Consider the following 21,836-nt stretch of genomic DNA (forward strand, 5'->3'; position numbering starts at 1 on the left):
ATGACCTAGAAATGAGTCTTACTGCAGACTGAATATGTGCGTGTGTGTATGTACTCATACAGGAGATGTAACAGAGCAAGCATTTCAAAATAAGAGTTCTGTGAGTCTTTGCCACAACTTTAGCAAGACTGAAATCTCGAGGGGAAACAATAATAATAACTTCTCAATATCTTCATTATTAAGTTTATATTGCATTTTTATAATTGTTTCTGTATGAATCAGTTTGTTTTCATGAAGGTGACACGATACATACACATTATACAGAGAGACCCACGACCAACTCGTAGCTAATCATATTTTGTGCTTGGGTAAAAACCTTGTGAAACTCTCGCGAGATGGTCAAGGTTAGAAAGTGTAATAAATTACTCTGTATGTACTTATAAGACTTACTTATATCTGTTAGAGAGTAAAAGTCAGGAAATCATTCTGCATTGATCTATGAATGGTACATTCTTACAGTATCTGCTGGCCACAGCTGGTTTAAGCTGATTAATATTTTCGATATTGTGCTTTTTATACGAATGAGACTACCGGGGCACATCATAGCCTCTTTTCCAACTACCAGACATGTGACTCGCTGAGAGAGTATATGAAAATCCCCACACCTGCTGAATAACATTGAGCACCAACCAGTCATTTTACATGTTGAGCTGCTGTACATACATGAACCAAGCTACAAGGTGTGCATGGCCGTGCGCTTGGTATTTAATATTCAAACGTCAACGGAGCTCGCAAAATCCTCAGCTGAGGCCGCCATGCATGCTCCTGCACTCGGGTCGAACTGGGCCCAACTTCCTCCCTCTCAATGCGACGTCCATTGCTCCGAGCGTCCTTTCATGATGAGGATGGGTTCACGTTGGGGTTAGTTGAAAGCCTGGTCTGTCTCATACCGCCCCTTAAAGGGGCCTCGTGTGGCGCTGCCAAGACGCCCTGAGAGTGACACGCCCTGAGAGTGAGACCAGGCTGGAGAAACAGTGGAGGGGAGGTTACAGGGGCCCACAGTCATGTTGTGGGGACCCGTCCCTTGTGGGGACATACAACGTATATAATTCAATTTAAGGTTGGGGTTGCATGTGGCGGACATATTTATTGTTAGGGTAAGCCACCAGCTCGGTGAGTGTACTGTCGCTTTAAGGGAAACAGGTTCATGTGTGTGTGTAAAGTGAGAAGATGGAATGACTTCACAGTTTCAGAAAAGAAATTTATTGAAATACAATTTCATCACAAACCATACAGTGCATTCTTTCTCTTATCATTTCCAACTTTATTTGGTTTCATCAAATAGATACTATTTACAAAATGTCCTTTAGTTCAAATTCATAAATATAAATAAAATGTTTACATTCTTTGGTCTCTTGTCGTGTTTAGTGGTTATTGCAAAGAATGAAACTACTTGTAAACATGATCTTCATGTTGATTCCAAAGTTTGACCGTATATTTAATGTTTTTTTTTTGGTTAACCGAGTCAATGGGATGACGGCACTGCAATGTAATTTACTCATTCATTTTGTCATAATTTAAAATGTGAAAGTGAGGTAAACACTGTTTTTTATTATAATCCAGGAGTCTCTGTGTACTGAGTCATGTATGAACGGTGGTGTGATTCTTTTTTCAAGCTGCTTACAAAGTCAAGAGTCTGTTCAAAGCTAAAATGTATAAAGAGGTTCAGTTTGTTTAAAGTGTGACTGACATAATGGTTTGTAAAGCCTTTTATCACATGTGCATCAATCAAGTTTTCTAGAAAAACCTCCCATACGTCACATTTTACAAAAGCACAAGATTACAATTTTAGATTTACAGCAGGTGTTACTCCGCTTGAATGAATTTCACTTGGTTTAGTGGAACATCTCAGAGTCACATGGTAGATCTGCAGAGATCTTGATGTTTTTTTCTTTTCATTCTTTGAGAACACAGATGGAGGAAACACCGGTTTTGACAGCAACTAGAGAACTGATTCCTTTTCAGTTCAATAAGTTAAAGTGGATTTTCTTCAACATTCAAGTCTAAATAGATAGAAAAAGAGTTGTATTTCAATAATTTAACAGAGTTTGTCGCGCTTAACTGAATAAATGTGTCTCTAATCCTGGAGTACATCTGGTATGCAGGTATCCTGCCTCGATGTGTCAGTAGCGGGCTTTGCGGCACATGTCGCAGCGGCACGCCTTCGCCGTCAGGATCTCTATTTCGTCATGGTGACGACCTCGAGGGCAATCCAGGCGAACTTTGACCTGAGGGAAGTCAAGCCAGAGGACATGAACAACCGGTAAAAATGATCAACGCCAGTATCCAACCCCCTCTTCCTTATCTATTCCTCCCACCTTAGCATCCTTGCTGATGGTGCAGCATCGTGAAGCGGAGGTGATGTTGTGGGTGAAGTTGGAGGCCACCAGCACCGAGTATCTGGACGGGAAGGCGCTGGACTCGCAGTAGCCCACGCAGGCGTAGCCAAGATGGGTGCCTTTACACGTGCCACGGCGGTCACTGCGGATGGTCACGTTGAAGGCTGGAGAGAGGAGAGAAGGTGTCAAATCGATTGTGATGAGCTGATATGAACAGCGGAAAGGACTTTTGCCGTTCTTCCAGACACTGGAAAAGCATTTTCAAAAGCTGCGTGTGTTCCTCACGGTGTAGGTGACACCCCGGGGTGAGGCCGTCGTAGCTCCAGCCAATAGGAGAGAAGAGCAGGAGCAGCGACATCACTGGTAGGAGCAGCAGGCAGAAGTGTGAGGTCATGCACGGCGACATCTGGATGGCAGCCTGGAGGATCCAAACAGACCCACAAAGTGTGTTAGTGTTTGTGTTGACTGTGACCGAGAGGAAATCTTTACACGGTTTTAATGCCGACGTAAACTTTTTTTCAGACTTTTAAAATATCTGAAGAACAGCAAAAAAGATCGACATCTTTAATTGGTGAGGAGGCGGTGAGGAGGCATTGTTTGGGTCTCAAAAGATCCGGGATACTAAAAAGATCTGAATCAAAGCATTGCCCAGGGCCCCTCCCTTACCTACCAAGGTGATTTCCCATCCTGCACCTCTGCCTGTGTGTCACTCGGTTGATTAACAGCATTAACGTGAATAAAAACAATACAACCTTTATCTTTTCAGTATGCCTCATTTACCAGCAACCCGCTGACACACGCATACACACACAGCTCACACACTCCGACTCGTACAAACGCACAGCAACATCATCAGAAACCAGACAATAAATGATTTAGGATACATAGAGAAAGCATAAGGATCCTGATCTGTGTCTTTCCCCATCACAAGCACGAGTGTCCATGCATGCACGTGCTCACCCTCTCCCTCCCGCCTCACACACACTCACTCCAACACGTGTGTCAACAATAAAGTCATGTTTTCCTGGGAATTTGGTGATCCTGACCCTTGCCCTCTGAAATTGCAGCTCTTTCCAGCTCCGCTGTCCCCGCGACTGCAGCTTTGGGAATGGCCTATAGGTGATGGTGGAACGGCCCTGGGGACGGCATTAACGCTAACTGGTACGAACAAATTAACGGGTCAGGGCTGTGTGTGTGTGTGTGTGTGTTTGTGTGTGTGAGGCCATTAACCCTGTGTCAGCTGGTGCGGCCAGGGGAAATGCCCGCCCTTTTTTTGTATACCTCTTATGTGGGGTTTTCACGCCTGAAGGTTCGGTTTGTCTTTGAGGAAAGTGGCGTGTCATACGCTGCACCCCGCTAGAGGGAGGGCCGATGTCAAGACCACCGATATAGGCGAAGAAATATCTTCGTCAATTAAAGTGCTTAAAAAGTGCAAAAACCTTGTCAAATCCAGTTTGATCAGTCAGTGCTGCATTTAAAGATAATTAAAAAAATCTGACTGACTACTGCTGGAACATCATTTTGACATTGTGAGGTAGAATCACACACATTATCTTCTATTCCCTCAAATGTAGCTTCCATTGTTTTAATAATTTAGTTTAGAGACCAGATACTGACCAAGAAGTTGACCTAGAAGATCTTATTTTAAATAGAAATGATAAAATTGCTGTTGTACAGATGCAATTTGGATCATCTGCATCATTACACACAGGTGTAATCCATGTTTTTTGCAAATAATATAAAACCCTTAATAATTTTACTTAATACTGATCAATGCCAATAGGATGTCATTCAAAACAGTTTTAAAAAAAAGTAGTATCATAACATGTTGTGCATTAACTGGGCTAAGGTAATGAAAATTCCATCCTAAAATATACAGACTCAAAGGAAACACATTTTGTCTCATCTGTCACTGTCTGGCGTCTATTAAAACATTCTATAAGTAGTCCCCCATCTAAATAACAATATGCTGTGTCAGCAAAGTAAATAAATAAAAATAATAACACCCTCCAAACAGGTCAAAACATTTGCATGTTTCAAGAGAGAAGTGAATACTCTGAATATTTACACATTAGCAGAATGTGGTAATATTTAATAATATAAATTAAACATACATGTAAGAAGTCGGCAGAATGAAAATGTAAATAAAGATAAGGAGAAATAAAAGGGTTAAAAGGTGAATTTCCCCCAAATTCAGGAACATAATTATCCTCATATATACAAAAACTCAATTCTAGAATTAAGCATTACAGAAATAAATGTCCCAGAACAAGCATTTAAAGGTATATTCCACCAACATGTAGAAGGATGCACCGAGCTTCATTCCAGGTGTAAATATCATTCTTACCTGAAGACGTAAAGTGGAGAGTGCAGCTTCTGGCTGTGGCGACTGACAGGTGTGTGTGAGTGTGTCTGCTCTGAGCCTCATGCAGGGATATAAGCAACACAGGTAAGAGCGAAGGCACTTATAGCTCTGGACACGCCCACAATTAGAGAGCTGAGAGTGCGTTCATCTTTTCCCCCCTCTCCTTTTCTACAGATCTTCTACCTGCACCAAAAAAAAAGTGAAATTATCGAAAAGAATTATGCAAAAAAAAAGCGCCTCCCTTCTCTCTTTAACGTCTTTCTCCTGGAGTGTGTTACCGTCTCTCTGTCCCCTCCATCCTCCCCCTCCTCGCTCTCTGTTTTTCAACCTTTAGGGGGACCGCTGCTGTGACACAGAGGAAAACTAGATAGGTTTTCCATCAACGCACCACCACAATAGTCGGGACACACACACACACACACACACACACACAGCTTTAACACACACAATTGCATTAAGACGCACGCGTGGGATACACACAAAAAAGTGTCCTTATATGCATGCGCGCAAAATCACACACACCAAAAATAATTATATTCCGGGCCTCAGCTGCCAGTTGATACAGTGAACTAATAAATGACCTGAATGGGAAACCTCACACACACAACGTGTGCCTGGGTTTTCCATCTGTGGCTGCAGGAGGAAGGGCAAGGTCGGGTCAGAAGATATTGTGGGTTTGGGTCAACTCTGTGTGTGTGTGTGTGTGTGTGGCACATGATGGGTATATTGCGGGGAACGCCTGGCTCTGCTTCTCGTCTCTCTTGTCTTGCGCAGAGGAAGCCAGCTTAGCAACCACCGTGTCCAAACGACAGCGGGTAAAGACATCCTCTTAATAGACTCGAGCAGGAGTTGTTGGACATTTCCAGCCCCAGTCTCTTGACCCTTTGGTGACATGTCACAAGGGTCACAAACACCACAGATGACGTTCAAAAGGGTGTCATTTGTTCTCTTGTGGTGAGTATCCACAATACAATGGGTCTCAAGGTAAAAGGCACATATGTCTTACTTACTGGATCTGGATGAATTAGTATTTCCTCAGGGTACTTCGATGTTTATTTTTATTTTTATGAGTTTTGCCATTCGTCCCAAGATAATTTGGGCTGGGTGGGGAATCCTATAAAGCCCACTGGGACACTTTTATTGTGCCATAAAATCTATCTTTTGTCTGACAGAGCGTTATAAAGTTCCAGGAGAACTGATTCAGGACGTCAAGGGCCACACCATATCATCAAGTCATTCGCTAAACAGCAGCGGGAGGTGAACCTTACGTTGGTGGGATCCCAGCAGTAATTAATCATCAGTGTTTTACCGAGTGTTTCAGCTTCAACAGCAGCTGCACATCTGTCTGGTATCCTGGTCATCACCGCACAGCTTCCTCCAGAAATACAAACTGCAGATGCGCAAACTGACAAAAGCTGAACCGACCAAAAATTTCCCAGAAGAAAAACAATGTACTAAGTAAATCATCCAGGAAACGATAAATTCTGATTATTATTTTCCCACTGCAAAAAAAATCCGAAGAAAAAAAGAATATTCTAGAAATTAGTGAGAATAATGAGAATACGGTGTCACTACACTAGATTATTTAAATTGTGCTGGCAAAATGCTTCACTTGTTTTAAGAAAACTAAACTAAAAACCAAACTTAAGCCCCAAAGACAATGACAGACAGACTTATTATCAACAAATCCAAAACAAAAAATGACGTTTTTGTGTCTTGTTTCCTGTTTTATTTTGAAGTCCCCGTCGCTCTGTCCTCTGTCCTCTGCACTTCCTCTTCCTGTCCCTGATTGTCTGCCCTGTCCCTATTTGTTTCCACCTGTGTCCAATCACCTGCACCTCCCCTGTGTATTTAAACCTTTTTTGATCCCTGTTGTTTTGTATTATGCCTCGATTTAAGAAGAGTAAAGAAAGAAAAAATGTAAACCATATATTTGGTATCTGTTAATAAAGATGTATGTCATCAGTAAGAACTAATACAGTGCTGCAGGGACAACGTAAATTTTGAGGCCAACCCTGGAAGTTAGCATCACAGCGGTTCCATTTGACTTTTATGATCCTTAAATGTCTTTTTCAGCTGTATAATCATCAGGAATGACCACCAACTGCAATGTTCAGTGTGTGAATACAACCGGAAGGGGTAAAAAGCTAACGTGAGCCGACGAGCAGACGGCGCCACGGTTGCGTGAACGCGGTGATGTTTTGTAATTATGTTTAGCTTTTACTTGTTAGCAGCCACGAGAGGGTTATTTTTAATAAAGCATTTCCAGAACAAAATGTTTTAAGTCTCTTAATACCATTTCAGAAAGAACAGGTCGCAGTGCTCCTTTAAAGGTCCAGGAGAGATGCTGCGCTGCACACTCCCATTCTCGCTCTCACCCAGACACACCTAAGGAAAACACAATTATCACCTTCCGGCCCCTCCGTCCCAAACATTCCCAATCTAGTTATGTCAATGGAAAACGGAATGTGTGACATAGTCACTTAACCCCTCAACCCCCCACCTCACAGAAAACGATTAGTGTGTTGACTGTAAATTGCAGTGTGTTTCTTCAGATTCCATGCCAACCAGAGAGAGAGAGAGAGGGGTAGAGAGACTATAGATCCTACAGCGCCTCATCAGGAGAGAATGAGACGTGAATGAAACTGTAGTCTCTTTCACACACACACACACACACACACACACACACACACACACACACACACAGACAGACACACAGACACAGCTCTAGTGTGACTCAGTGGGGTGACCGATGTTTGTATCGCTTTGTGGCCCCGTCGCTCTCGGCTGCCGTGGAAACCGTGGCGTCTTGAATAACTATAATATCATTAATGTGTCCGCTTCCACTTCTGCCCTGTTATTTTAAACTCAGTGTGTACGTGTGTGTGTGTGTGTGTCTGTTATTGCAAGTGCTATACGTGTGCGCATGATTCTGTCTGACAGGAGAGTGTGGTCAAAGTGTGTAAGTAGATGTGAGTGTAAGATTATGTGTGTGTTATTTGGGGCTTTATGACAGTCTAAGGAGAGGATTAGGCAACGTTTTCCGGTTTCTAAGACAATGTTTCAGTCCAGTTTGACCCATTTACACCCCCACCATACCCCCCTCACACACACACACACACAAGTTTGTTAATCTAGATTGACAGGAGGAAAGTGGAATTACCACAAGGTGATACTCGCTGAAGCTCAAGGTGTGCACTTTCGGGAACACACAGGAGTGGAAATATTAAGAAAGAGACAGTGTTGTCAGCTCATTTGAAGTCTGGATTAAAACTTGTTTCTTCTTTTTCGAATTTTACATAAGAAATCCCCAAACGGCATTAAAACGGAGGAACCGACATGAATAATAAACAATCTTTGATTATTCTCCATGTGTACGTGCAGACAAAGAAAAGGAGCTCTGACTCAACTGGAAACTGACTTTAAGAAAATAAATCAAATGCAGATGAGGGTCACAGATCATGAATGGAAAGTTTAATGCAGCAGAGTTCAAGACGGGGAAACACACTGCTGTTAAGTTTTAGTTTTGTTTAACTCCTGAAAATACATCCAGAAGAAATATAAAATATCTATGAAGTCACTGATTTGGTGGCAAGAAGAGAACTATACACACAAAAAGAAAGTCGCTGCAGGTAAAAGCTCAAAGCTAACATCAAGGTCTCCATCCATAATGGAACAAAACACAAAAACAACCAATGGAAACAAAAGGACTGACGGTATCAATAAAGAGCTGACAGGAAATAGAGCCTCCAATGATAAGAGAACAACAGGTGACATCTCAAGAAAATGAAAACAATGACACTAATGTAAAAGATGCTCAAGGAGGAGGAAGGAAATGAATGAGTTACGCAATACTATTCTTGACAAAAAACAAAACTTTTTTGTTTGCGCTGCAGAACTTTAACCAAACAAACCCCCAGTGAGTTTAATCCACTGGAACCAGTAACACCTTCTGTCTCTCCACCAGGGAATCTTCAGGGGTCTCCGAAGAGCAGGGAGAAGGGGAAGATTCTGCTGGAAAGAGAGCGAGAGCGTCAAAAAACTAAAATCGACATGCATGTGATTATTGCAACTGTGGGCTCGCCCCACGAGGCCGCTGCATGTCATTATTGCCAGAAAGAGAGCATGTTTGGAGGATTGCTCGGCGTGCCCCGTCAACGTGGAGATACTTTTGTCGGTCTTTTATGCGCCTCTGGCGTCCCAGCTTGTCTCAACAGACATTTCTCGGGGATATTGTAATTTCCGTGCTTATAGCAGCTGGATTCCCCCAATCCGTTTGAATCTTTGTCAACTTGTATTCTTTCAGATGAACGGGACCAATCAGCCCTCGTCTTGTGCTCGTGTGCCGTTGGTGTGCACCAACCTGGCCAGTCGCCTCAACATCCCCGGCCTCACGGGTGTCCCAGAGACAGAGTCTATCTCCTCCTCGTCACGCTCCTCCTCTCCCATGTGCTGCATTGACCCAGAATGCACTTCACCCGGAGCCCCGCTTCCTCGGATTGTGTTCACACCCGATTTCTGTCGGGGTTCGGCAAACTTCTTTGAACCTTTCTGTGGGAAAGGATGAGAAGATATTTAAATATTTTATTAAAAATAGAACTAAATATGTTTTTTTTTTTACAGTGCGAGAAATGTAATGAACTTGACTGTTCACCCCCCCCCCCCCCAAATAGATTGTTCTATTACGGCTTTGCAACTGTAACTACTGCAGCTCTGGATTTCTCCACGTGTTGTAGCGGTTTTAGCAAGAGCCATAATCCATATAATAAGAGTTTACGGTCACGTCTTGAGCCCGAGTAAAAGGAAAACAATGTTTATCTGCTTTGATGTAACCCGCTAACCTTAGCATTCCCAGCTAACTAGCTTACTTGCGATAGCGTTAACTCATTCTTACTGCCAAGAAAAGGGGTTCACATATGATAAGTCTTTTCTGCATTATTATTCAGCGTTGAGTTAGCATGATTATTACAATGTGCTTTATTATTATTGACTACTTCTGTGGAGGGAAAGTTTAACATAGCAACGCTAACTATAAGTCGTGGAGCTACGGTAAGGGCCAATTGGATTCTTCCATTTGCCTCAATGTCAAGGTGTCTTCATTAGCTTGAACTCTAACGGAGTTAATCTACCCAAATGCACATTTGATTACCCAATATTAGCCCTGGTCTTTCGACTACACTTCTATTGCATTTGTTCGGCCATCAGGACATAATTACCAACTTCATTGTTCAAACTCAATCCTTTTTAAAGCGTACAGACCTGTATTGGCACTTCCCTCTCAGAAAACAAGGAACTCAATAGGCTGACATGATTAGTTGAAATCATTTTTTCCACTTGAAACAAACGCGAGGGGAAAAAGAATGGACAAGTGTATGAAAAACAAAACAGGATCAGATGAGATGAAAGGAGAGCGGAGCGGAGGGTAATTTTGAGACTTTGTTGCTAATCAATCTGAACCACATCAGCAGAAACACACACACACACACACACACACACACACACACACACACACACACTGTGTCTGATGTAACGCTATTCTTAACCTTAATCACACTTGTTATCCTACCTGTCTGCACTAATGCTAGCCTGGGGCTACAGCACAGACTGAGATGCTCCCAGCGTGTCAGTTTATATATTCGGGAGAGAGGAAACGAAAAGGTATTATGAGACTGCAACTGAAAGAAGAATTGTCGGAATCAGTTAAATCTAAACTGTGCGCTCAAATGACTCACTTCTTCATCTGTGACAAATCAGTTGAGCGGTGATGAGTGAGTGTGAACTGATCGAATGAATGGAATTAAATCACCGTGTCGACATGTCCTCGGTCCTCTCGGCCCTCTCCGTGTGCATGCGGGCAATGCAGAGAACGCCTGCTGAAAGGTGGACACAACCGAGCTCATTATTACATTGGCAGAAAAACAATTGTCAAATACATGAGGAACTTTTCTTTTTCAGTCAAAAATAATACAGTCCTATTCATTCTTCAGTGTTAGATTCTGCCATGAGGGTTTATGCATCAGACCAATATTATAAAATATAATTGTATGTACAATATTCTAATGGTACATTGTGTTTGCTAATCACCTTAGAAGACTAATATCTGATTAGAAAACCCTTGTGCAATTATGTTAGCACAGCTGAAAACAGTTATGCTGGTGATATAAGCTATACAACTGGCCTTCCTTTGAGCTTGAAGTTTGAAGAACAAAATTAATACTTCAAATATTAATCATTATTTCTAACCTTGTCAATGTCTTGACTATATTTTCTATTCAATTTTCAATTCATTTGATAAATAAAAGTGAGTTTTCATGGAAGACACGAAATTGTCTGGATGACCCCAAACTTTTGAACGGTAGTGTAGGAATAGGGTCGATTGAAGAAAGGTGACAATGACAATCAACGCTTGCGTGGGAATCTTAGACTTTTCCATTTAATTGGTGAGTGTCATGGTTCACAGTGCATGGCCTCCAAAGGCCTTTAATGTTAGTTCATGTTAGTGGATTAAAATGCTTTTTTTGGAAGCCAACCAACAATGTCTGTTAGATGCCCCTCGTTGACGAGTGTGAGTGCTCGCTGACTCATGAAAAAAGCAGCTTTAACCCCAGAACAAACCCTCAGGGCATCATGCAGCGATGAAGCAGGAAACCTCTGACACTGTAATGTGTTCTACACCTTTCTGAGGAGATGTAAGTGTAATGGCCCATGAAGTGAATATAATTCAATAATTCAAAGAGAATCATTTAATGCGACTTGATTTCCTGTGAACTGATGATGATGATGTAGCTTGGGGCATTGCTGCTCGCAGGATGTTTACACAGTTTGTGCATTCGAGTGTGTGTTCCTCAAGTTCAAAACTATGAGCCAATTCAGTTTACATAAGATGGTGTGTGTGCATTTCATCATAATTTTCGCTCCACTGATCTGGCTGTCAGTGAGAATGAGGTGGCACCCGTCGGCCTCCTTTCTGTTTCATAACTGCCAGAATCACTGGAGCGAGCGTGTGTGTGTGAAAACTGGGAAGTTGACAGAATGGATGTGTTAGTGATAGTAAGAATAAGAAAACTTATTTTCATCTTATAAATATATTATATTGTCACACATGCATTCACTTCTAAAACACTAAATCACAAAGTTAATTCACATGTGACCATGTCTGTGACCACAGCGTGGGTCACGCCTTTACTTGCACAGATTTTCTAAACATTTAGCGTAACACTTTATAACTAGAACGGGCACTCAGTAGAGCGCATACCTTCGCATATCACAAGATTGGGCATTGAATTATGAACATGTTGGCATTAGTTGCATGCCAATTGGATACAAATTGACCACGCTATGGTAAAAATAAGATGTTGACCTTTTCATGACCTTGACCTTTGACCCGATCGATCCCAAAATCTAATCAAATGGTCCCCGAATAATAACCAATCATCCCACCAAATTTCATGCGATTCGGTTTAATACTTTTTTACTTATGCGAATAACACGCACGCACGCACACAAATACACGGCGATCAAAACATTACCTTCCGCATTTTCAATGCGAAGGTAATAACTCCACGCTATGAAGCATTAGTTAAGTATGAGTAAACACTCAATTCAGAAATTATAAAGCATTGTTACACACTTAACTAGAATGGGCACTTGGTAGAGCGCATACCTTCGCATATCACAAGATTGGGCATTGCATTATGAACATTTTGGCATTAGTTGCATGCCAATTGGATAAAAATTGACCGTGCTATGGTAAAAAGAAGATTTTGACCTTTCCATGACCTTGACCTTTGACCTGATCGATCCCAAAATCTAATCAAATGGTCCCCGGATAATAACCAAACATCCCACCAAATTTCATGCGATTCGGTTTAATACTTTTTGAGTTAGGCGAATAACACGCATACAAATAAATACGCGGCAATCAAAACATAACCTTCCGCATTTTCAATGCGAAGGTAATAAATGATGGATTCACCATTTGTAAATGAGGTGTTAACTAATGCTTCGTAGCGTCTAGTTATTATAAAGTGTTAGTGACAGTAGTAGAGAGAGCGCTCACCCAACCACAGTAACCGTGCCCTCAGCCTCCATTTCCGCGTGTAAGTCCTTTAGGATGGCCTCCTCTAGTGGCGAGTCTCTTCTACGGCGCTTTGACTGGGGCTCAGACACAGAGGGGAGTTGCCGTGTCACGGCTTTCTGCTAGAAAACATGCAGCGGTACATGATACGTGACGCAGGGTTTGTTTGAAATAAAACAATCCAATATAACAACCATGTACCTTTGAGAAGTTTGCTCAAGTTTATTTCTTATTGTTACCATCAGAGAGGTGTTGATTCAGCTACATGGTAATGTCTGCCACTGCTATCTGGGCTGTTGTTGACATATGTCACATCAGACCAGGCGGTTTGATCGTAAAAATACTTGAACACTTCATCCTGGATTACTTTTCTCACTATGTTTTAGAATAACAGAACAACAACTCACTGGACTCACCTTCTCCGCCGCTTGCTTTGCTCCCTCTGCAAGATAAATACATCAACGTGTCTGAATGGCATCTTGTGGATCTGCTTTTGTACAATACTGTGCTGATGGTGTCTGTCCTTTATCACACAGCCAGTGCTCGCTAACAAGTGTAAAAACCAGACTAACAACCTGCATGTGCATGCTGCAGCTAACCAGGAGGAGCTTTATTCTTTTCTGTGAACTCTGGCCCCAGAGACAAGGTCAAAGATAAACCTTTGTGACCGCTTCCTTGATTTGTGCCTGTTAGAATCAAACGAGCGGTTGGACCTTTACAACCATACGGCCTATAAAGCTCAGAGCATTTTGTACTGATTACATGTAATGCAGTGCAGAATGTGTTTTATGAACGCAACCGAGTACCTGAGTTCTCTGCTCACATGTGTTCATCCTCACCATTCTGTGTGTTTTTCTCCAGATTGAGGATAACACTAAACGGGTAAGCCTTCAGACTCTCCTCGCCATGTTTGCACGTCACCTTTGACGCCCCCTTCCACGGCTTCTTATCTGGCAGTTACAGTTAAGGAAATACCGTGCAGTGCCAGTGAATGAGCATCATCATGGAGGATCAGTAGCTGTGTTGGAGGATACAAGGGAAGACATTGAAGTGGGCACTAGAGAAGGGTTGGAGGCTGTCCAAGTTGCCAAGAACTGTTCTGAGAATGTCCTGACGATGGAGAGGAGAAAGGGAGAGAACATGTTTCAGAGAATTTATCAACACAACAACTGTGAATGCTGACTAAGCACATGAAAAAGTATCCACCAATCACCTCCAGTTCCTGATACATACAGTTTTCTTCCGTAACCTCTTCTCCGCTGATGAAATATACATTACACACATTATAATATGTTCACAGCACAGTTGTATCTGAATTGATTGATTTTATAGGAGTTTAAGAGTTGGTAACTTTCTTTTCCAGACATTGTGAAGTTCATAACAGTATAAGGCATTTTATAATAGTGAAACAGTACATGCATAAAGGCTTCAATTGTTGAGCCCACATCTTAGAGTGTCAGCACTATTAAGTGGAGTTGAAATGAAAATGGTCTTATTCGGTTAAGGAATTCCAGGCTCGGTTGGGGCTCCTATTCTATATTTTCCCTGAATAAAGGCAGGCCGATCCAGAGGGGCTTTAGATCCTCTTTTGTTCTCAGATGAAACAAAGTGTCACAAACTTAGGTAACACACATCAGAATGTGTAACAGTAGGCATGATAGGGAATGGAGAAAAAAGATCAATGCTTTCTTGCTTGCCTGAAGCTCAGTCATATCCCCAACTCCCCAGCTTTAGAGGTTAAAGCACTTTGTGCAATGCTTTGCAGAATTTAATCGTGAGGAGAAAAAGGAAGCATGGAAGGAGCCAAGAGTGGGTCTAACATTAATCAATAATACTTCTCTTGCTGGTATGTGTTTGGCACATAGATTCTGAGCTGGTGCTGTTTTGCTCTGCTTTAGATAAGTAGGGGAAAAAAACGAGAATTACTCAAGTCTGTACTCGCTCTAATCCAGAGCCTTTCCTCTGTTTACAGTTTGGTCTCAAAGTATTTTACCCTTTCCTCGAGCTACTTTAGCTCTTGAAGGTTTTGCACTTCAGTTTGGCCAAAAGTAAACATGGTATTAATCCATTTCTGGTAATAAACTAATATCCAGTGATGCATTGAAGAATGCTCATATTAATTTGGGAGAAGAATCACAGATGTGCAACTAAGCTAAACATTTATTTTCACTACTAAATCCTATCTGAAGCTGGGTTTTGGGATGGCGCCCTATCTATTCTGGCATGGTCTACTCTTTGTCTCGACTCTAAGCCTTGGGTTAAACAGCTAGACTGTGCTGTCTTGGGATTTGTCAGCAGTCTTTGTTATTGTACTAAACTTCTTGCTCTCAAGTACAAAGACAAGGCTGTGAGGATGATAAGAACAATGTTGGTCTTGCCTGAAGCTGCTGCCTCCTCTGATCTTGAACTTGAAGATATAACTACCAGCTTTGAAGAATCGAGTTTCAGGGAAAGGGAAGGAGAAGGCCTGCAGTGGCATGACTGACCTACACTGTTTGAGGGAACACAATCAGAACATCCACAGATTAATATATTAATTGATGAAATGGCATAAAAAACACAGAATACACATCAACATTACTGGACACTTTGAAGTGGTTTAGCTAGTTAGCTTGTACCAATATGCTACAACTGTAAAGGCTCAAACATGTTTAGCTCTCACTCTCTCTTAATAATACCGTAATACCTAGAGGAAATGACCAGCGTGAAATTGGTGTGTCTTCCAGCAAGCTAACTTCCCCCTCCAACAGGACATGAACGGTTAATACCACAATTGTCAATCAAACGCCTGCCTCGGCTCGAGATTCGCTGCACTGGAGCAAATTTCCGCCTTCCGGTCGCTCGGCCTTCGGTGATTGGCTGGCTCTTCATCCAATCAGCGGCGTCAGAGCAGGTATCACTATGGTGACGGAGAAAAACCGCCCAACATGTCACATGACTATCAGGTGACTAGGCGGAGCAGGAAGTCTTGGTTGTAAACATTCCTCAGTGAGAGAGAGAGAGTTCATTTCTGTCTTTTCTAACTGGTGACTTGGCTCCGTGAACACGTGACAAGTCGTCGCTTATTTGCGCTCCGCTCCCTCACAACAACTCAGCTGAATAGAGAACAAAAGGTGAGATGGAACTATTATGTTTCTGTTCACGATGGCATCCTTATTAAGTTAACACCTGTGACTACATCCACTGCCTCCTGGTTACACTGCGACGTCCCAATGTCTTCAGTGCAATACTATACTAACAACTAACACCACTAACGTGTTAGCAGTCTAACTAACACCAGAACATAGTAGCCTACTATGGATCATTGGTACTCATTTGCTATGTTTCAACACCACAAGCTTCCTTTGTAATGACACATCTCCCATTTATTTCTCACTCAACTCTCTCTCCATCTTTAACAGAGTTGGGTAGACCGACATGTCCAAAAATAAGAAGTGCCTCTCGGATCAGATGTCCTCCACACCTCCTGTCCTCCTGAATACGGGGCTTCAGATGCCCCTCCTGGGTCTAGGGACTTACAAGTTGGTGGGTCCTGAAGAAGTGTACGGGGCTGTGGACGCAGCGCTGGGTGCTGGTTATCGGTCCTTTGACAGCGCAGCCGTCTACCGGAATGAAGCTGACCTGGGCCGAGCCTTGAAGGAGCTCCTCCCCAAACATGGCTTAACCAGAGAGGATGTATTCATAACCAGGTGAGGTGTATGGGCTTCCACAATGGTTGAATGTAATATTTGAAGTTGCTTAAACTGAAAACAAATTGTTGTATCATACGCATGTATTTTACTATGTTTAGTATATTTATTGTCACGCACCAGTCAAAAAGTCCTTGTATGTGTTGCATACTTGCCGATAAACCGTTTCTGATTCTGATACACGTATCTTAGAGTTTCCTTCTCAGAGATTTTATGGAGGCACTGACGCTCAGTCAGGTTTGGCCCTCAAATTCTGAACGACCCCTTTCTTTCTTCCTGCAGTAAACTGGGCCCGAAGGATCAGGGTGAGAAAGCCATGGAAGGAGCCCTGCGCAGCCTGTCTCAGCTGGACTTGGGTTACATTGACCTCTACCTGATCCACTGGCCTGGCACACAGGGTCTGGATGTCGCTGACCAACGCAACCCAGGTAAAGAGGCAATGTTTTCCTTCTTGTATATATACAATTATGGAAACAAAATATGGTAAAATCAATTTGAACCAACTTTTTGCTTTGAATGTTTTATGAAGACATGATCTGCTTACTAAGAGATCAGATTCACGGTTCTTCTCTCTTTCCTCCTCCACAACGTAGTTGTGCTTGAGTTACACTGATGATGAGCTCCTAATTAATATTTTATTCCAGTCCACCGATCTCAGAGTTGGGCCACGCTGGAGGAGCTGCACGCCCAGGGGAAGCTGAAGGCCATTGGAGTGTCAAACTACACAGCAGCACACATGAGAGAACTGATGCAGAGCTGCAAAGTCCCACCTGCAGTGCTACAGGTAGAATGCATGAGAGGGGAAAGGAGAAAAGATAACATTATATTTTACATAATGGGACACAAAAGCAAAATAAAAGTTGAATGCACTTAGTTTTTGAAAGAGCCAATGCAGACAGTGTTTTCTATGTCATTGTTGTTTCTTCAGGTAGAGTTTCACCCCAAGCTGTGCCAGACAGAGCTGAGGAAAGTGTGTGAGGAGTATGGAGTGTGTTTCCAAGCGTACTCCTCCTTAGGGAAAGGAGAGCTGGTCACTGACCCTGTGGTCTTGGAGGTGGCAAAGAACTGTGAACGCACTACTGGACAGGTAAACACGCACACACACACACATCTAGATTAACAGCCTTTTTGGGCCAGCCTATGACTACTACCTTCTCTGTGTTCTAAACATTTCCAAAAACATTGAGGTCTTTCGTTCCCCCCTCAGGTCCTCTTGCGCTGGGCCGTGCAGCAGGGCGTCCCAGTGCTCCCCAAGTCGTCAAATCCAGAGCGAATAAAGGACAACGCCAGGCTTTTTGACTTCACACTGAGCGACTCAGACATGGACCGACTGTCAGCTTTGGACTGTGGGCAAAAGTATTGTTGGGATCCATCAGAAGTTGCTTGATAAACCACAATTGGAACACACATTGTCTTCCATGATGCCTCTTAAATGCTCCTGTCCCATAGCTCTGACTGGCAGTGATGCAGTGGTGGGAAACCACCACCAGAATAAGTGGGAAATTGGATTTTAGAATGAGAAAGCCCAGTTACTTAACAAATGCACTGGGAGAACGTATTGATTTAGATCAAATGTATGAGATGCATAATTGCTTATGTATTATTTTGAAAATTGGGGGGTATGCTTTCCTGTTTATTGTGACCCATGTACCATGAAACAGAGTCTGCTCAGGCAGTCAATGCATACTGAACAAAAACATATTCAATGTGCCAAGATTTTAAAGACTACTTCCATATTCTTTGTTGCCCTCCTGCTGTTCTTAAATCATACTCTGACAAACAATTCTGTGGCTTTTGTGTTCTACTTTTCCCGATTTGAGTTCTCCATTGATTGCCACATATCTGAGATGGGAAATATATGCAATTTTCAAAGTGTCCTTTTGTCCTGGAGAATGACAGAAGAGACAAGAGACTCACTGTAGGTCTACAATCTCTCTTCTCATTCACGAGGACCGCGCATACCAGAAGCTTCACAGCTGTACTGAAAATTCATCTTGCCTGGAAAACTAAACGTTTAGAAGAATCGAGTTTCATCGAAATGTCTTATGGATGGTTTGGACAAAAAAAATCAGAAATTAATCTGATTAAATTATAAATGTATAAATTGGGTGGTTCAAAGGAAAAAACAAAATATAGGATGAGCCTCCATAGTAACATCACCGAAATTGTTTAGCTAGCTAGTCAGGACAAATATCTATAGAGCGTATTCACTCACGTGACCACAACAACCATTGGCGGCCATGTTGGGGTCCATGCACGGCATTGTTTTGCTTTATTTTATGCTGCTCTTCTTTCGAAATGACCATCTTATCCTGAAGGAGACACGATTTCAGTTCAAAGCGGTGTGCCTTGTGATTATGGTGCTGTGCCTCATTGTTGGATGTGGGACTAATGATTCAGAATATGGGTTTATCAGCTCAACAAGACAGGCTATTACTTCAACTTGTCATGCATCTACTTCGGCTTCACTCGGCGTATGAGCGTTAGGACTGTTCTCACGTGTTTCTGTTGCTACATCGGGTTGTGGGCACGTTTCCATTGACACAATAATCTCTTTTTGCTTTTTTCGCCGAGCGAAAATAAATGTCTTTCACTTGCGCAAAAGGAACTGTGGATGGAAACTTGGGAGGAAGCCATGAACATGGCAACTCCGTCGGGCGATGTCTGCCTTTACATTGTGATTCATTTCAAGGTAAATTTAAACACTGGCTCCATGGGAACAGCATCAGCACGGCCAGCCAGGCACTGCTGGTCCTGAAGGAGCTGGAAGCGGCTTCATCCAGACACTCGTCCTGGAGGCGGAGCTGTGCGACTACGGATCATCGTATGAACCCAGACACGGGGCGCTTGATGTTCCGACATTTGTGGTATTTCCACAACATTTATAACGCAGAAATAGTTGTTAATGTCCCATGGTCGATAGCGGAAATGAAAACTGTTTTACAGGAATGTGACCGGGCTATGTGCTGGTCACTAGCGAATTAACCACAAAGTGTTGAGCGAGTAAAATCAGGTAAAAAAGCGTTGCAAATATTCAATTCCAACCGCTGAAATCTTTCTTTGGTAATGCAGAAGGACATGAGGTTGCTGGGCTCTCGCATAATCAAACAGCGGACACGATAGCCAGGTCAACTTCTTCAGACATTTAATAAGTGGGACCCCAAGATGGCGCGATTGAGATTCTGACGTCACGTGAATACGCTCTAGGCTGTAGCCTACTGCCATTAGAATCTCTCTCTCTCTCTCTCGCTCTCTCTCTCTCTCTCGCTCTCTCTCTCGCTCTACCACGTGTTTGCCGGACATCGTATGCCAAGTGAGAAGAGAGGTTAATTTCCTCTTACCGTCTCCTTCAAAAGAATTCATCTGAAAGCGGCCGCGAGGTGAGGTGATCGGTCCGAACACACAGCTTCACTACGGCGTCACTGACCAGAGCTTTGCACAGCAAACATTGCGGACGTCATCTTGGAGTGGGTTTCACACAATGTTTATTTATACTCCCGCGGCCACACTGCCGCGTGCTACTCCTGCGACGCCCCGACGGGTGTCTACGCTGCACTTCTTGTTTATTGACGTCCAACAAAGCAACGTTGTCTCATTTGCTATATCACAACGCTGTGAACGTGCTCTGTCACACGACTGGCGGTGAAGGTCAATGTGAGAGCAGTGGAACCCAGTGGAACCCAGTGGAACCCAGTGGAGCGCCGAGTCCTGAAACAACCACCTTAGTGTTTCTCTCTCTCTCTTAAGTTCCTCTCAGATCAGATGTCTTCCCCAGCCTCCAGTATCCCTCCTGTCCTCCTGAATACGGGGCTTCCGATGCCCTTCCTGGGTCTAGGGACCTACAAGTTGGTGGTTCTGGAGGACGTGTGCCGGGCTGTGGACGCAGCGCTGGGTTCTGGTTATCGGGCCTTTGACAGCGCAGCCGTCTACCGGAATGAAGCTCAACTGGGCCGAGCCTTGAAGGAGCTCCTCCCCAAACATGGCTTAACCAGAGAGGATGTATTCATAACCAGGTGAGGTGTAGGCCTTCCTATCGAGCACAGCAGGTCAGCGGATAAGTGACCTTTTGTTGCATTATACCGCATAAGGCAGAATCATTTGTTCCAGCAATTTTATTCTTTCAGTAAGCTGGGCTCCAGTGATCAGGGCGAGAAAGCCATGGAAGCAGCCCTGCAGAGCCTGTCTTTGCTGGACTTGGGTTACATTGACCTCTACCTGATCCACTGGCCTGGCACAGAGGGTCTGGATGTGGCTGACCAACGCAACCCAGGTAAACAGTCCAGTATAAATGATCCGCTTACTAAGCGATCAGATTCAAGGTTCTTCTCTCTTTCCTCCTCCACAACGTAGTTGTGCTTGAGTTACACTGATGATGAGCTCCTAATTAATATTTTATCCCAGTTCACCGATCTCAGAGTTGGGCCACGCTGGAGGAGCTGCACGCCCAGGGGAAGCTGAAGGCCATCGGAGTGTCAAACTACACAGCAGCACACATGAGAGAACTGATGCAGAGCTGCAAAGTCCCACCTGCAGTGCTACAGGTAGAATGCATGAGAGGGGAAAGGAGGATGGATAACGCAAATACTATACTTATATGTTGTACTTTTTCTTGCTTCTTCAGGTAGAGTTTCACCCCAAGCTGTGCCAGACAGAGCTGAGGAAAGTGTGTGAGGAGTATGGAGTGTGTTTCCAAGCGTACTCCTCCTTAGGGAAAGGAGATCTGGTCACTGACCCAGTGGTCTTGGAGGTGGCAAAGAACTGTGAACGCACCACTGGACAGGTAACACACACACACACACACACACCTTGATTAACTGCATTTTTGTGCCAGCCTGGTTTCCGCATTGTTTAATTCAGCCTTTTTTGTGTGTATTTCTTAGCACAAACACTTGTAAAACATTGATGTCTTTTGTTCCCCCTCAGGTCCTCTTGCGCTGGGCCGTGCAGCAGGGCGTCCCAGTGATCCCGAAATCTTCAAATCCAGAGCGAATAAAGGACAACGCCAGGCTTTTTGACTTCACACTGAGCGACTCAGACATGGACCGACTGTCAGCTTTGGACTGTGGGCGCAAATACTGTCGGGATGGAACACTAATTGCTTGATAAACCATTAGTAAAATACTAATAATGCTATGGTATAGCACTCATACTAAGCAAGACAAAGTATTTTACACAGTTTCATTTAATGTGTTGCTTACTAATCCTCCCCCAAAATTATTTTCTGTTAACAAATCCGTCACGTCTTCGTCTTTGGGCAAATCCTGTATTTAAAGAATTTTTTCTTGTGTTCTAGCAATTTTAATTGTCAATGATTTACTAAAAATATGCAATAAAAGAAATGTCATTTTCATCGTGTCGTTTTCACT

General features: G+C 43.1%; 4 protein-coding genes across 19 annotated transcripts; 2 read left to right on the top strand and 2 right to left on the bottom strand.

Annotated features, from left to right (window-relative positions):
- Positions 1-1,862: 1,862 nt before the first annotated feature.
- Positions 1,863-4,767, bottom strand: gpha2 (glycoprotein hormone subunit alpha 2). The gene is made up of 4 exons (XM_056443280.1): positions 4,687-4,767; positions 2,625-2,757; positions 2,319-2,503; positions 1,863-2,228 (listed from the first exon to the last, which is right to left on the bottom strand). Exons 1-4 carry the CDS (start codon positions 4,765-4,767, stop codon positions 2,124-2,126), a joined length of 504 nt encoding a protein of 167 aa, XP_056299255.1. The 3' UTR covers positions 1,863-2,123.
- A 3,383-nt stretch (positions 4,768-8,150) lies between these two features.
- Positions 8,151-19,902, bottom strand: LOC130211664 (membrane-anchored junction protein). 13 transcript variants are annotated; one of them, XM_056442566.1, is made up of 12 exons: positions 19,812-19,882; positions 18,686-18,782; positions 16,975-17,248; positions 15,160-15,272; positions 13,995-14,040; positions 13,816-13,891; positions 13,621-13,731; positions 13,189-13,223; positions 12,764-12,900; positions 10,511-10,577; positions 9,068-9,255; positions 8,151-8,718 (listed from the first exon to the last, which is right to left on the bottom strand). In XM_056442566.1, the coding sequence occupies exons 4-12, from the start codon at positions 15,258-15,260 to the stop codon at positions 8,679-8,681; spliced, it is 801 nt and encodes a 266-aa protein (XP_056298541.1). In that variant the 5' UTR covers positions 15,261-15,272; positions 16,975-17,248; positions 18,686-18,782; positions 19,812-19,882; the 3' UTR covers positions 8,151-8,678. The 13 variants fall into 13 exon arrangements, with proteins under 13 accessions (XP_056298541.1, XP_056298539.1, XP_056298550.1 ...); XM_056442564.1 differs by lacking the exon at positions 18,686-18,782 and having other exon boundaries at positions 17,015-17,248; positions 19,812-19,902; XM_056442575.1 differs by lacking the exon at positions 18,686-18,782 and having other exon boundaries at positions 12,764-12,858; positions 13,198-13,223; positions 19,812-19,902.
- On the top strand, positions 15,787-18,209 carry zgc:101765 (uncharacterized protein LOC450036 homolog). The gene is made up of 6 exons (XM_056442562.1): positions 15,787-15,894; positions 16,183-16,470; positions 16,753-16,898; positions 17,115-17,254; positions 17,399-17,557; positions 17,678-18,209. Exons 2-6 carry the CDS (start codon positions 16,199-16,201, stop codon positions 17,855-17,857), a joined length of 897 nt encoding a protein of 298 aa, XP_056298537.1. The 5' UTR covers positions 15,787-15,894; positions 16,183-16,198; the 3' UTR covers positions 17,858-18,209.
- LOC130211662 (glyoxal reductase-like) lies at positions 18,789-21,820 on the top strand. 4 transcript variants are annotated; one of them, XM_056442557.1, is made up of 6 exons: positions 18,789-19,162; positions 20,218-20,483; positions 20,595-20,740; positions 20,872-21,011; positions 21,092-21,250; positions 21,394-21,820. In XM_056442557.1, the coding sequence occupies exons 1-6, from the start codon at positions 19,085-19,087 to the stop codon at positions 21,571-21,573; spliced, it is 969 nt and encodes a 322-aa protein (XP_056298532.1). In that variant the 5' UTR covers positions 18,789-19,084; the 3' UTR covers positions 21,574-21,820. The 4 variants fall into 4 exon arrangements, with proteins under 4 accessions (XP_056298532.1, XP_056298536.1, XP_056298534.1 ...); XM_056442561.1 differs by lacking the exon at positions 18,789-19,162 and adding an exon at positions 19,171-19,483; XM_056442559.1 differs by lacking the exon at positions 18,789-19,162 and adding an exon at positions 19,490-19,850.
- Positions 21,821-21,836: the final 16 nt, after the last annotated feature.

Source organism: Pseudoliparis swirei, chromosome 21 (assembly GCF_029220125.1).
Source record: "Pseudoliparis swirei isolate HS2019 ecotype Mariana Trench chromosome 21, NWPU_hadal_v1, whole genome shotgun sequence".
In the NCBI taxonomy this organism is placed as follows: domain Eukaryota; kingdom Metazoa; phylum Chordata; class Actinopteri; order Perciformes; family Liparidae; genus Pseudoliparis; species Pseudoliparis swirei.